Source organism: Labeo rohita, chromosome 20, assembly GCF_022985175.1.
Source record: "Labeo rohita strain BAU-BD-2019 chromosome 20, IGBB_LRoh.1.0, whole genome shotgun sequence".
In the NCBI taxonomy this organism is placed as follows: domain Eukaryota; kingdom Metazoa; phylum Chordata; class Actinopteri; order Cypriniformes; family Cyprinidae; genus Labeo; species Labeo rohita.
Window position 1 is genome coordinate 32,633,352 of NC_066888.1, and position 14,609 is coordinate 32,647,960.

Consider the following 14,609-nt stretch of genomic DNA (forward strand, 5'->3'; position numbering starts at 1 on the left):
ATATATTTTTTGGATGCATGCATGTGAAGTTTGCATTTGATCTTCATGACAATATGTGTTTTTTTGTCATAGATATTTTGTCATTTATTTGTTGAATGCATGCATATATTTTTTGGATGCATGCATGTGAAGTTTGCATTTGATCTTCATGACAATATGAATTTCTTTATCATCAATATTTTGTCATATATTTGTTGAATGCATGCCTATTTTTGTCGAATGCATGCATATATTTGTTGAATGCATGCATGTGACGGTTTGCATTTAATCTTCATGACAATATACATTTTTTATCATTGATATTTTGTCATATATTTGTTGAATGCATGCATATATTTTTTGGATGCATGCATGTGAAGTTTGCATTTGATCTTCATGACAATATGCATTTCTTTATCATCAATATTTTGTCATATATTTGTTGAATGCATGCATGTGAGGTTTGCATTTGAACTTCATGACAATATGCATTTCTTTATCATTGATATTTTGTCGTATATTTGTTGAATGCATGCCTTTTTTTGTCGAATGCATGCATATGTTGGTCGAATACATGCATGTGAGGTTTGCATTTGAACTTCATCTCAATATGCATGTCTTTATCATTGATATTTTGTCGTGTATTTGTTGAATGCATGCATATATTTGTTGAGTGCATGCACGTGAGGTTTGCATTTGATCTTAATGACAATATTCTTTACTTTATCATTGATATTTTGTCATATATTTGTTGAATGCATGCCTATTTTTGTGCATATGTTGGTCGAATGCATGCATGTGAGGTTTGCATTTGATCTTCATGACAATATGTATTTCTTTATCATTGATATTTTGTCATATATTTTTTTGAATGCATGCAATCCTGGTATGGTTTATATAATTAACATGTATATAAACTGTAAATAAACTAAAGTATGTATTATACATTATTATATACAGCAATTATATAGTTGAAATTAAAGTGCAAAGCATTTCACTGCATTTATATTCCAAGAATACAATTAAATTTTACAAAAACATTTTTGCAGTGTTTTCAAAACTTAGTAACCTTATTTTATGACAATTAGGCACAAATATAAGATGCAAAAATATAACTATTTATCATTTTCTGACAGTTTAGGACCAAAAATATGAAAATATGCATTTTATCTTTTAATTTTGCTGTGAAATGTGATTGAGAAATATTTTCTTTGAGGCACCTATTGTAATTTCTTTAAAACTTTAAAACTCAGACTTTTTTGCCTGAGTTAGTTTCGGGTACATGTTTGCGGCTCGAGTTGTACATAATCTTGTGTCTGTTAAACAGGTTCTGTCTCACTGTCAGAGGGTGGTTTGGTTTATATCTAAGCCAGCGTCTTTGTCATAGTTCCCCAGGGTTCTCACATATCAGCAACACCATTCAAATGTTTTCATAATGCGACTCTAAGTGTTCCTGTGTGCTAATTATGCTGATAGACCTGCTTAGCGCCGCTGTTATATAATGATTTCACTGCAGGAGGAGCTGCATCATCATCATTATGATCATCTTCAAATATGTGTTGCTTTCTCATCTCCAGTTCCTGTTTAAATATCTCATGCATTTTTTTTTTTTTTTGCAATACTTGCAAAATTTTGTGACATTATTTTTATGACAATTAAGCTTTAAAAAAAGTATTATATGTTCACTAGGTAGATCAATCTCACAAATACATTTCCAGATCATATTTTATGCAAACAAATAAATAAATCAATAAGTTAAAAAAATAAAAATTTAAAAAGAAAAAAAGTTTTAAATTATTTGCAAGACTTGCAAGTGGCATTATTTTCATGATAATTAAGCAAAAATGAAACTAAATTAAATTAATAAGAAATTATTGCTTAAAGATTTTTTTTTTTAATTATTGCAATTAATTAATGCAAAACTTACATTATTACATTACATTAGTGTTACATTTTTTATGATAATTAAGCAAAAATATTAGACAAGCATTATACAGTTGATATTATAGTGCAAAACATTTCACTGCACAGATATATTGTATGTTCCAGTAACACAACTCTATTTTTAACATTATTATGTAATTGTTATATAAATGGTAACTATGTAGGTGAATTTCACAAAACACGTCTAGATCATATTTTACTCCATAAAGCAAAAGTTTAAAAAAATTGCATTAAAAAATCTATATATTTTGCATTATTTCCAAACGTCATTGACATTATTTTCATGATATTTAAACCAAAACATATTGCTCCATTAATACGATGCTATTTTTAGCATTATTAAATATTTATTATGTGGTCACTAGGTACACAAACAAATTCCCAGGTCATATTTAATGCAAAAAAAGAAAAAAGAAAAAAAATAAATAATATAAAAATAAATAAATAAATAAGAAATTATTGCTCACAGTTTTTTTTTTTTTTTTTTTTTTTTTTGATTATTTCCAGAGGTTATTGGCATTATTTTTATGACAATTAAAACAAAACATCAGGCTAAAATTATAATGCATAGCATTTACTGCATATTGTATATTATGTAAAAAAAAAAAAAAAAAAAAAAAAAAAAAATCAGCGTCTTCTCATGTATAGATTTTTAAAGGGAAAACTCAATTCTAGATTTTATAGATAGAAATGGCAAAGTTTTTTCTTTAAAGTGGTCCTGGGGACAAACATCCCCTAAGTAAATAAATAACTCCATAAAGATCAGCTGTCAATCAATCTGGAATTGGAACTACACAAACTGGATTTTTGCTTATCGAGTGGTGAAACATCTTCATGTTGTTGATCCCGCTGGCTATAGTTTCCTGGTTAACTGAGCAGCTGGAATGTGAAGCACAATGTGTTTTTATCCAGCACTGCTGTGATTAAACCTGTCATGCATGAGATGCATTATGTAATTGCATCTGTTTCCTGCATATGACACTGATCTGAGCGTGCAGCGCCGATCTATAATAATCAAATGCACATAAATGCAACAGACTACTGAGAGATTAAATCATTTAAGGTCAACATTAAACACTGTCTACAACCCGTTTTATCTGCTGAATTAATGTTTTTTAGATTGAAATAAGATGTTTAAGGAGAAAAATCAGGGTTGCATTTGATTAATGTATTTGTTTTCTTTATAATAACATGCACTGATGAATCATTCACAGTAATCAAGTCATATGGTACTTTATGCAATATGCATTGTTTTTAAGCAGCTTCACAGTAATATACAGGAAAATAACTGTTTCTTAAAGAAACAGTTCATCCAAAAATGAACATTTGCTGAAAATATGTTCACCCTCAGGCCATCCATGATGTAGATGAGTTTGTTTGTTCATCATATTTGTAGAAAAGTGTCATTGCATCATTTGTTCACCAATGGATGTGAATGGGTGCCATCAGAATGAGAGTCCAAACAGCTGATAAAGACATCACAGTAATCCACACCACTCCAAGTGCTTGAATCATTGAAAGACAATGCATGTCTTTTCACGCAAAATTCACATGATTAAAAAGGGAAGTAGAAACAGGAACAGATGAACTGAATCAATTAAGTGAGTAATTTGAGCTGGAACCGCTCCGATTGATTCAAACTCGTAACTTCGATCATTCAGTTCAAGTGATTCACTAGCAAAAACCAGATCAAATTAAAAGAGTCATTCATTTTCAAATTTTAGCATCGGTTGTAATGATTTTAAAAGCTTTTAAAAATATTGCATTGCAATATTATTCACTATTTCGAAGCACTCCAATCAGATCATGTATTGTGAATCATTTGATTCAGATCAGGCTTTAAATCTCGTATCGCGAATCCTTTGATTTAGATCAGGACTTCGGAGCGGGTTTGTGAATCTCAAGCCGTGCACTGCAGGTCATTTGATTCAGATCTGAACTTAAGTGCAGATTTGCAAATCTTTTGCTTTAGATCGGAACCTAGGAGCATGAATCGTGAATCATTTGATTTAGATCAGAACTTCAGAGTGGGTTCTTGAATCATTCTGTGAATTGAAAAAAATGTGACTCATTCTCCAAATCCTGATCTGAAAAGATGATTCGCTAATCATTATTTAAATCGGGACTTTGGAGTGCATTTCACGAATCATTTGATTTGGATCGGAACTTCAGAGCGGGTTCTTGAATCATTCCACGAATTAAAGAATTTGTGATTCACGAACCATGCTCCAAATCTTGATCTAAAATTATGATTCGCAAATTTTTAGGACTTCATAGCTTTTGAAAGGGTTTGTGTATTTCAAGTCATGTATTGCAAACCATTTGATTCAGATCTGAACTTGTTTGGGAATCTTTTTCTTTAGATCGGAACCTAGGAGCATGAAACGTGAATCATTTGATTTAGATCAGAACTTCAGAGCGGGTTCTTGAATCATTCCACGAATTAAATAATTCGCGATTCACGAACCATGCACTGAATCTTGATCTAAAATGATGATTCCTGGATCATTACTTAGATTGGGACTTTGGAGCAAGAATCGAGAATCATTTGATTCAGATCAGGACTTCAGAGCGTGTATTACAGATCATTTGATTTAGATCTGAACTTAAGCGCAGGTTTGCAAATGTTTTACTTTAATTCAAAACCTAGGAGCATGAATCGTGAATCATTTGATTTAGATCAGAACTTCAGAGTGGGTTCTTGAATCATTCCACGAATTAAATAATTTGTGAATTGTGCTCCGAATCCTAATCTGAAAAGATGATTCGCTAATCATTATTTAAATCGGGACTTTGGAGTGCGTTTCACGAATCATTTGATTTGGATCGAAACTTCAGAGCGGGTTCTTGAATCATTCCACGAATTAAATAATTTGCGATTCACGAACCATGCTCCAAATCTTGATCTAAAATTATGATTCGCAAATTTTTAGGACTTCATAGCTTTGGAAAGGGTTTGTGTATTTCAAGTCATGTATTGCAAACCATTTGATTCAGATCTGAACTTGTTTGGGAATCTTTTTCTTTAGATCGGAACCTAGGAGCATGAAACGTGAATCATTTGATTTAGATCAGAACTTCAGAGTGAGTTCTTGAATCATTCAGTGAATTGCGCTCCAAATCCTGATCTGAAAAGATGATTCGCTAATCATTATTTAGATCAGGACTTTGGAGCGCGTTTCACGAATCATTTGATTTGGATCGAAACTTCAGAGCGGCTTCTTAAATCATTCCACGAATTAAATAATTCGCGATTCATGAACCATGCACTGAATCTTGATCTAAAATGATGATTCCTGGATCATTACTTAGATTGGGACTTTGGAGCAAGAATCGAGAATCATTTGATTCAGATCAGGACTTTAGAGCGTGTATTACAGATCATTTGATTTAGATCTGAACTTAAGCGCAGGTTTGCAAATGTTTTACTTTAATTCAAAACCTAGGAGCATGAATCGTGAATCATTTGATTTAGATCAGAACTTCAGAGTGGGTTCTTGAATCATTCCACGAATTAAATAATTTGTGAATTGTGCTCCGAATCCTAATCTGAAAAGATGATTCGCTAATCATTATTTAAATCGGGACTTTGGAGTGCGTTTCACGAATCATTTGATTTGGATCGAAACTTCAGAGCGGGTTCTTGAATCATTCCACGAATTAAATAATTTGCGATTCACAAACCATGCACGAAATCTTGATCTAAAATGATGATTCCTGAATCATTACTTAGACTGGGACTTTGGAGCATGAATCACGAATCATTTGATTTTGATCTGAACTTAAGTGCAGGTTTGCAAATCTTTTGCTTTAATTCAGAACCTAAGAGCACGAATCATGAATCATTTGATTTAGATCAGAACTTCAGAGTGGGTTCTTGAATCATTCTGTAAATTGCACTCCGAATCCTGATCTGAAAATGATCTGAAAAGATGATTCGCTAATTATTATTTAGATCAGGACTTTGGAGTGCGTTTCATGAATCATTTGATTTGGATCGGAACTTCAGAGCGGCTTCTTGAAACGTTCCACGAATTAAATAATTCGCGATTCATGAACCATGCACTGAATCTTGATCTAAAATGATGATTCCTGAATCATTACTTGAATTGGGACTTTGGAGCAAGAATCGCGAATCTTTGAAACTTAGTTTAAAAATTAGTGCTTGAATTTCCTGGAATTTTATTTTACAGTATCTGTATAAACATCAAAAGACAAAAGCTGAAACAAATCCATCATTAAGACATTTTTAAGTAAAATACAAGTCCCTAGTCCATAATAACTCTTCCTCCAGTGAAAAAGTGGTCTGGTCTCATTCTGACGGCACCCATTCACATCCATTGGTGAGACAGTGATGGAATGACACATTTGTGTCAGTGCAGCCAAATCTTTTAAAACAGAACCAGTTTTGATGTCTTCTTTACTTTTTACTCTTCCAGAGCATCGTTCGGGGCAGTTTCATTGGACATGAGGACTACATTTCTGCGGCGATCGCTCAGATGAGCCGACTCTCCGTTACAAGCTCGAACTCGTTAAGGAGAACCAGCCCGTCTTTAAGGAAAAGAGCCCAGTCTCTGGGCCGTCTGGGCGAGTTAGCCGAAGGAGAGACTCAATACGAATATGAGGAGCTCAACGAGGCCAATCGGAGAAACGGCGGGCCGGGCTCAGACTGGCACGCGAGATCCCGACAGGTGCAGAGCGAGATTGGAAGTCCGCGGCCCGAATCCAAGAACAACATAAACTCCAATGAGTCACGGCCGAGAGCCAAATCCATGTTCATGGGACAGCCGGCGCTGATGCCCCGGGACATTTTACTAGCGCCTAGGACTGCTCGTGAAGAGCCCGGTATTGATCAAACGGACGGTAAACCCAACCAGAGGCCCGTATCGTGTCTCTACAGCGCATACAGTGAAAAAGATGGAGTGAGACTGAACTCAGAACAGCCGAAGATGGAAGCGCAGAGGAGACCTCAGTCCACGTACAACTTCAAGGTGTGGAGAAATACTAACGAAAAGATGTTCTGAGAATGTTTTGCTAACATTCTATAACATTCATTCTACAGTTTATCTGACATGTTGTCAACATAATAATAATACTGCATGAAATAATTTTGTCTCCGCCCTCAATTTGTTTAAAAAAAAGTTGTTATATAAAATTATCTAAATAAATTCTGTATATAATTACATTATATATTATAATTTAAAAAACACATAATAAATATTATATTTTATTATTAGTTTTATTAGTTTTTCTATCTTTACTTTTCACTTTAATTTTAGAATTTTCATGTGTATTTGTTGCCATTATTTTTTTTTTTAAAAGTTGTAATGTTAAATATTGTTGTTTATATATATAATTATTAAATTATATATTATATTGTTATATTATATAATTTTATTTTTAATTAAGAAATTATGTTAGAATTACAAACCACAGATTTCTCATTCACAGTATTTTTTAGACATTTTTCAAATGCTTTTATTCTTTTTATTACTTTTTTTTTAAATTCGCAATGTTAACTATTGCTCTTCTATATATTCAATTATATAATTTATTGTTATATTATATAATTTTATTAAGTTATTAAAAATATAATATTAAATTATTTTTTTATATATATATATACTATATTATATTGTAATTAAAAACAAACACTATAATACTTCATAAAAAAATGTATAAATATTTAGAATTAGCTTTAAGTTTTGTATTTTCAGTTTTTAATTCCAGATTTATAAATTTTCCATGTGCTTTTGTCATTTTTATGATGTTTAAAATGTTAAATATTGAAAAAAGTATATTCATTTATTATATATTTTAAATATTATGCTGTTTTTACACACACACACGTTTGTTTTTGTGATTGTGGGGACTTTCCATAGACTTCTATAGATTTTATACTGACTAAACGATATTGTCTGTCCCCTAACCCAACCCTAACCCTAAACCTAGCCCTCACAGAAAACATGTTTGCATCGTTACACTTTCAGATAAACATAATTTACTATTTTTAATAATTTTTTAACATTGTGGGGACCGCAAATTTCAGGTTTTACTATCCTATTGTAGCAAAAACAAGTACACACACACACACACACACACACACATATATATAAATATTATATATATATTAATATTAAAATATTATATTATAATTAAAAAACAAACAAATACAGATTTCTTATGAAAAATATTTTATTAGTATTTTCAGTCAGCTTTTAGTTTTTTTTTTTTATTTTCCTGTTTTTAGTTAGACTTAGATTTGTTCATTTTTAATGTGCTTTTGTTTTTTTTTTATAATAATTATGATTAAATAATTATAATTAAATTGTATATTATATTGTTATATTATATACTTTTATAAATTTATTTTTTATTATAATTAAAAACAAACACAGATTTTTAAATGTCTTATTAAAAAAATATTTTATTAGTATTTTGAATTAGCTTTAAGTTTTGTTTTGTCACATGCTTTGTTTTTTTACTTTTTACAGTTTGTAAAATGTAAAATATTGAAAATGTATATATTATTTATTATATATTTTAAATATTATGTTTTAAATTGTAATGGTTTTGATGTCATTAGTTTTGTTCTTAAATTTACTTTGTTTTTTTTGTTAGTTGCCAATGCAAAATTTCTAATGTTTATTAAAAGAATGATCTAATATTTCAGTTTTTTATTTCAGTTTTCAAAATTATGTTTTTTTTTTTATTGTATTATTTTTATTTTATGTCAAGTTTAGTAACAGTAATAGTAATAGTAATAGTTTTAGTTAACAATGACAACACGTAATAACAATGACAACGTGTAATAAGCTACTTTTTGTCTCAGTAACTCATACACCTCATATTTTTCCTATGAATGCAGGTGAATTCACCAAGTTTCCCAGCCATTTCCAAACCCAACGGCACTAGCAGTCCAAAACCAGGCCACGGAATAACGACCAGCCACCAAACCTCACGCCGTTCCTCCAGCGACCTCATTTCTACCGCCAAAACCCCCGGGACTCCAGCCTCTGTCCCTCCGACGCAGGACAGCCCGTCCCAGCCCAGACCCGCACCGACCGGCTCGCCCGCGAGTCCCAGCGGAGCCTCGTCGCCCACCCTGAGAGCGACTCAGATGCCCGGCAGCGTCCCGGACTCGCCCAAGGTCACGCACGAGCAGTTCAAAGCCGCCCTGCAGATGGTGGTGGACAAAGGCGACCCTCGCTCCTATCTGGAGAACTTCGTGAAGATCGGCGAAGGCTCCACGGGCGTGGTGTGCATCGCGCGGGAGAAGCACAGCGGACGACAGGTCGCCGTGAAGATGATGGACCTGAGGAAGCAGCAGAGGAGAGAACTGCTCTTCAATGAGGTATGAGCCGCTTATCATACATTCACAACACATTTAACTCATATAATGCGACATTTATGAGGAAAACAAAACATTTAATGGGACATAATGTAGGGTGAAATTACTTTGCTATTATTTATTTTAATATACTATTTCCTTATACTAACAGTACATATGTATAATTTATATTTATTTATATGTATATATGTATAAGTAAAAAAAAGATTACATATATATTAGGTATATAGGTATATTAGGTACTTTACATAAAATAAACAACTGAAATTAAATGAAATAATGGAATGTAAAAATTAATTTTATTTCCACCACTGAAAAAAATAAGTAATTAATTAAATAAAAATGAATGTCAAATGAAAATGGAAAATATGAAAATTAAAAACAAACTCAAAATATAATTGGAAAAAAAAAACTATAGTTGTATATTAATGATACTAAAATATATTTTTTTAATATTATTTTGAAAATAAATAAAAATAGCTAAAACTGAAATGAAAAGTAGTAGGAACCATATAGTAATACTAAAAAAGAAATAAATATTAAAAACAGTATTTAAATTTTTTCTTTTTCTTTTCTAATACTTTTTTAAAACATTTAAATAAAAATGGGAAATACAGAAATGAAAAATGAACTCAGAATATTAACATAAACTATAATTGTATATCAATGATACTAAAATTATATATATATATATATATATATATATATTTATTATTATTTTATAAATAACTAAATATAACTAAAACTGAAATTAAAAGTAATAGGAACCATATAGTAATGTTCAAATGAATAAATAAATAAAATACAATAAAATAAATAAATAAATATTAAAAAACAGTACAAAATGACCAAAAAATAAACAACTAAAAATGTTTTTACTAAAAATGGGAAATACAAAAATTAAAAACAAACTCAAAATGTTAAAAAAATCAATGATACTAAAATAACACATTTTTTTATTTTAAAAATAACTAAAAATAAGTAAAACTTGAAATGAAAAGTAATAGAAACCATATAGTAATATTAATAATAAATAAAAAAAAGGAAAATAAATAAATAGAAATAAAAAAAGTGTAAAAATGACAAAAACACACATAATTAAAACTTTTCTTTTAATTTAAATAAAAATGGGAAATACAAAAATTAAAAACAAACTCAAAATATTAACAAAAACTATAATTGTATATCAGTGACACTAAAATATCAAAAAAAAAGTTTTAATTTATTATTTTAAAAATAAGTAAAACTGAAATGAAAAGTAATAGGAACCATATAGTAATATTAAAAATAAATAAATAAGTAAATAAATAAATAGATATTAAAAAACTGTAAAAATTACAAAATCACACAACTAAAACTTAAAAAAAAAAAAATGAAAATGGGAAATACAAAATTAAAAAACAAACTCAAAATATTAACAAAAACTATATATCAGTGATACTATATACATTTTTTTTTTTTTTTTTTTAATTATTTTAAAAATAACTAAAACTGAAATGAAAAGTAATAGGAACAATATAGTAATATTAAAATAAACTTAAAAAAGTCAATAAATAGAAATGAAAAAACTGTAAAAATTACAAAAACAAAATATTTACATCAAAATCTTATATATATAACTATAACTAACTTCAGTAATACTAAAATAAATTATTTAAATGTTTTATTTTAAAAATAACTAAAACTAAAAATGAAAAGTAATTGGAACCATATCGTTATATTTAAAATAAATAAATAAATACATAAAAATTAAAAACTTAAAAACAAAATATTAATAAATCTTATAATTAACTAAAATAATATTTTTAATTTTTTTCTAAAGGTATTATTATATAAAAATGATGTTATTATCATGTAAAATAACAAATAAATAAAGTAAAAATAAAAAATAAACCATGGGTGTCGTTCCACACAGGTGGTTATCATGCGAGACTACCGGCATAAAAACGTGGTGGAGATGTACAAGAGCGCTTTGGTGGGTGAAGAGCTCTGGGTCATCATGGAGTACCTGCAGGGCGGCGCTCTAACCAACATCGTCTCTGAAACCAGGTAGGAAACCAGTTTCTAACATATAATGGACATGAGTTATTCCTCAGATGGTGTGCGTTGTTGGTGAGAGTGTGCTGAAGTGATCAGATGCATATTTTCACCTGATGTCGTACTGACGTCATTCAGACGGTACAGAGCTGCTCCTGTCAAAATGCAAAAAACAACCAGCACAGTTAAGATCCTTTTCCAGATGGTATCTTAAAAAACTTCACTAAACAACAACAGGATTTTTCTGCTCGCTCAAGTCTCCTGTAAGAAAAGAGTTACACAACAATTTAGAAACTGGAAACTTTCAAAGCTTCTTTTTATACAGCAGCTCTTTATTGATGTTCACACACATTCTTCACTCTAAACCTTTTACATCAAGCACTAAAGACTTGCGATAAACTCAGCCCTGATTGCACAATATGTGTAATATTTTATGCAATACTTTATGCAAGTATGCAATGTGAGTATGAATTGCAAGAGCTCACAAGCACACAAAAATCAGTGAAGATTCACTTGCATTTAAGTTTTTAATGCTTATGAAAGAAGTCTCTTCTGTCACTGAGGCTGGATTTATTTGATCAAAAATTAAATTAAAAATTGTGAAATATTATTATAATTTAAAACAGCTTTTTTCTATGTGAATATCTGTTAAGCTGAAATTTATTTCTGTTGCAAAGCTGAATTTTCAGCATCATTACTCCAGTCTCCAGTGTCACATGATCCTTCAGAAATCATTCTAATATGCTGATTTGCTGTTCAACAAACATTTCTGATTATTAGCAATGTTGAAAACGATGGAGGGCCAAATTACTTAAAATTAAATAATTAAATAAATGTTGAAATATATAAATAAATCGTAAAATGCATAATTGAGTTATTCAAAGCATAAATAAATGTATAAATATTTATTTACTTATTTATTTACTTATTTATTTACTTATTTATTTATTTTAATATTAATTAATTAATTAATTAAAATTATATTTCTGCATTTATTTATTGCCTTCACATTTTATTTTGAGGTTTACAGTTGTCGGCACATCACTCAAAAATAATGGTGTCACTTTTCGATTTTTATAAATGAATGAATAAATAAATAAACATTTAAATAAATAAATGCATAAATAAATAAAATTAATTATTTAATAAATACATAATTATTTTTAAATTCATTTATGCTTTTAATAAAGTATGCTTTTAACAATTTATTTATATATTTCTGCTCACTGAGGCTGCATTTATTTGATCAAAAATAAAGTATAAATTGTGAAATATTATTACAATTTAAAATAACTGTTTTCTATGTGAATATCTGTTAAACTGAAATTTCTTTCTGTGATTCGCAGCTGAATTTTCAGCATCATTACTCCAGTCTCCAGTGTCACATGATCCTTCAGAAATCATTCTAATATGCTGATTTGCTGCTCAACAAACATTTTTGATTATTATCAATGTTGAAAACTATGGAGGGCCAAATTACTCAAAATTAAATCATTAAATAAATGTTGAAATATATAAATAAATCGTAAAATGCATAATTGAATTATTCAAAGCATAAATAAATGTATAAATATTTATTTACTTATTTATTTACTTATTTATTTATTTAAATATTAATTAATTAATTAAAATTATATTTATGCATTTATTTATTGTTTTCACATTTTATTTTGAGGTTTACAGTTGTCGGCACATCACTCAAAAATAATGGTGTCACTTTTCGATTTTTATAAATGAATAAATAAATAAACATTTAAATAAATAAATGCATAAATAAATAAAAGTAATTAATTATTTAATAAATACATAAATAAAAAAATATTTTGAAATTTATTTATGCTTTTAATAAAGTATGAATGATTTATTTATTTAATAATTCAATTTTGAGTCATTTGGCCCTCCGTAGTAAACAGTTGTGCTGCCCAATATTTTTATGGAAGCCGTCATGCATTTATTTGAATTTTTTTGCAATATTATAAATGTCTTTACTGACTCAATTTAATGCATCCTTCATGAATGAAAGCCATAAGTCACAATGTCCCTGAACTTTTGAACGTTAGTGCACTAAACATGCTGTAGAGGGAGCGATAGAGTCACTAAACCAGATGTGTTATTATTCCTGCTAAATATAAACACAGTTTAAGTAGATTTAACTTCTTCAGTGTTTGCTGATTCACAGAAGATGAAGGAGTGTTAGGAGCCACAGCCCATGTTTATCTTGTGTTTGTGTGTTTCTAGACTGACGGAGGAGCAGATTGCTACGGTGTGTGAAGCCGTTCTTCAGGCTCTCTGTTATCTTCACGCTCAGGGCGTCATTCACAGAGACATCAAGAGCGACTCCATCTTACTGACGCTGGACGGCCGGGTGAGAAACACTGCGACGGCCACAGAATCATCCTGACTCTTAGTTTTCATATGAGCTCTTCTCAAACGGGTGCTTTTCAGTACAAAAATGTCCTTAAAATGAAAGTTATTAAAATTACCACCAACTGCATATATTCGACAATGTACAAAATTATTAACGTGAATTTTGATGAACATTTAGGGGTTTTGCAGGACTTATGTTTAAGAAGATTTTTAAGTTGGCTTGAGAAAGACAACTTACTGAAATGCTATTTAAACAACTACTTCTTCTTCTTCTTCTTCTGAGACTAAATCTGTGGACACTAACTCTTCCTGCAGCTTTAACTCTACAAACTGGAAACTCAGTCCAGACTGATCTGAGCGAGTGTGCTGTATCTTTTCCAGCTGATCGGACTTAAGGAAAAATCCCATAGACTTACATTGACGGAATGTTCAAATGAGCCAAAACTATTCAAACTACAACTGTCACAACTCCCAGAATCCCTTGAGACTCAATCAAACTTCCCTTCTATGTACCGTACTATGTACTCATTCAAACTCATCTATCTATGGCTAGCAACCAGAATCATGCTAGTAACTTGCTAAATCATGTTAAAAACATGCTAGCAACCTGCTAATCATGCTAGAAACTTGTTAGCAACTTCTTAATTATGATTGAAACATGCTAGCAACATGCTAACAACTTGCTAATCATGCTAACAACTTGCTAATAATGCTAAAGACATGCTAACAACTTGCTAATCATACTAGCAACATACTAATCATGCTAGAGACTTGTTAACAACTTGTTAATTATGATAGGAACATGCTAGCAACATGCTAACAACTTCCTAATCATGCTAACAACAATGCTAACAACTTGCTAATCATACTACAAACATGTTACCAACTTGTTAATTATGCTAGAAACATGTTAGCAACTTGTTAATTATGA

The 14,609-nt window shown here is 30.0% G+C and overlaps 1 protein-coding gene across 2 annotated transcripts in view; it reads left to right on the forward strand.

The window, feature by feature from the left end:
- pak6b (p21 protein (Cdc42/Rac)-activated kinase 6b) overlaps positions 1-14,609 on the forward strand; it is a 47,271-nt gene that overhangs the window by 24,110 nt on the left and 8,552 nt on the right. For both annotated transcript variants that reach the window (XM_051137999.1, XM_051138000.1), the window contains 4 exons: positions 6,363-6,914; positions 8,792-9,277; positions 11,190-11,323; positions 13,550-13,676. In XM_051137999.1, coding sequence (XP_050993956.1) covers positions 6,363-6,914; positions 8,792-9,277; positions 11,190-11,323; positions 13,550-13,676 — 1,299 coding nt within the window. The remainder of the gene's footprint in view (positions 1-6,362; positions 6,915-8,791; positions 9,278-11,189; positions 11,324-13,549; positions 13,677-14,609) is intronic.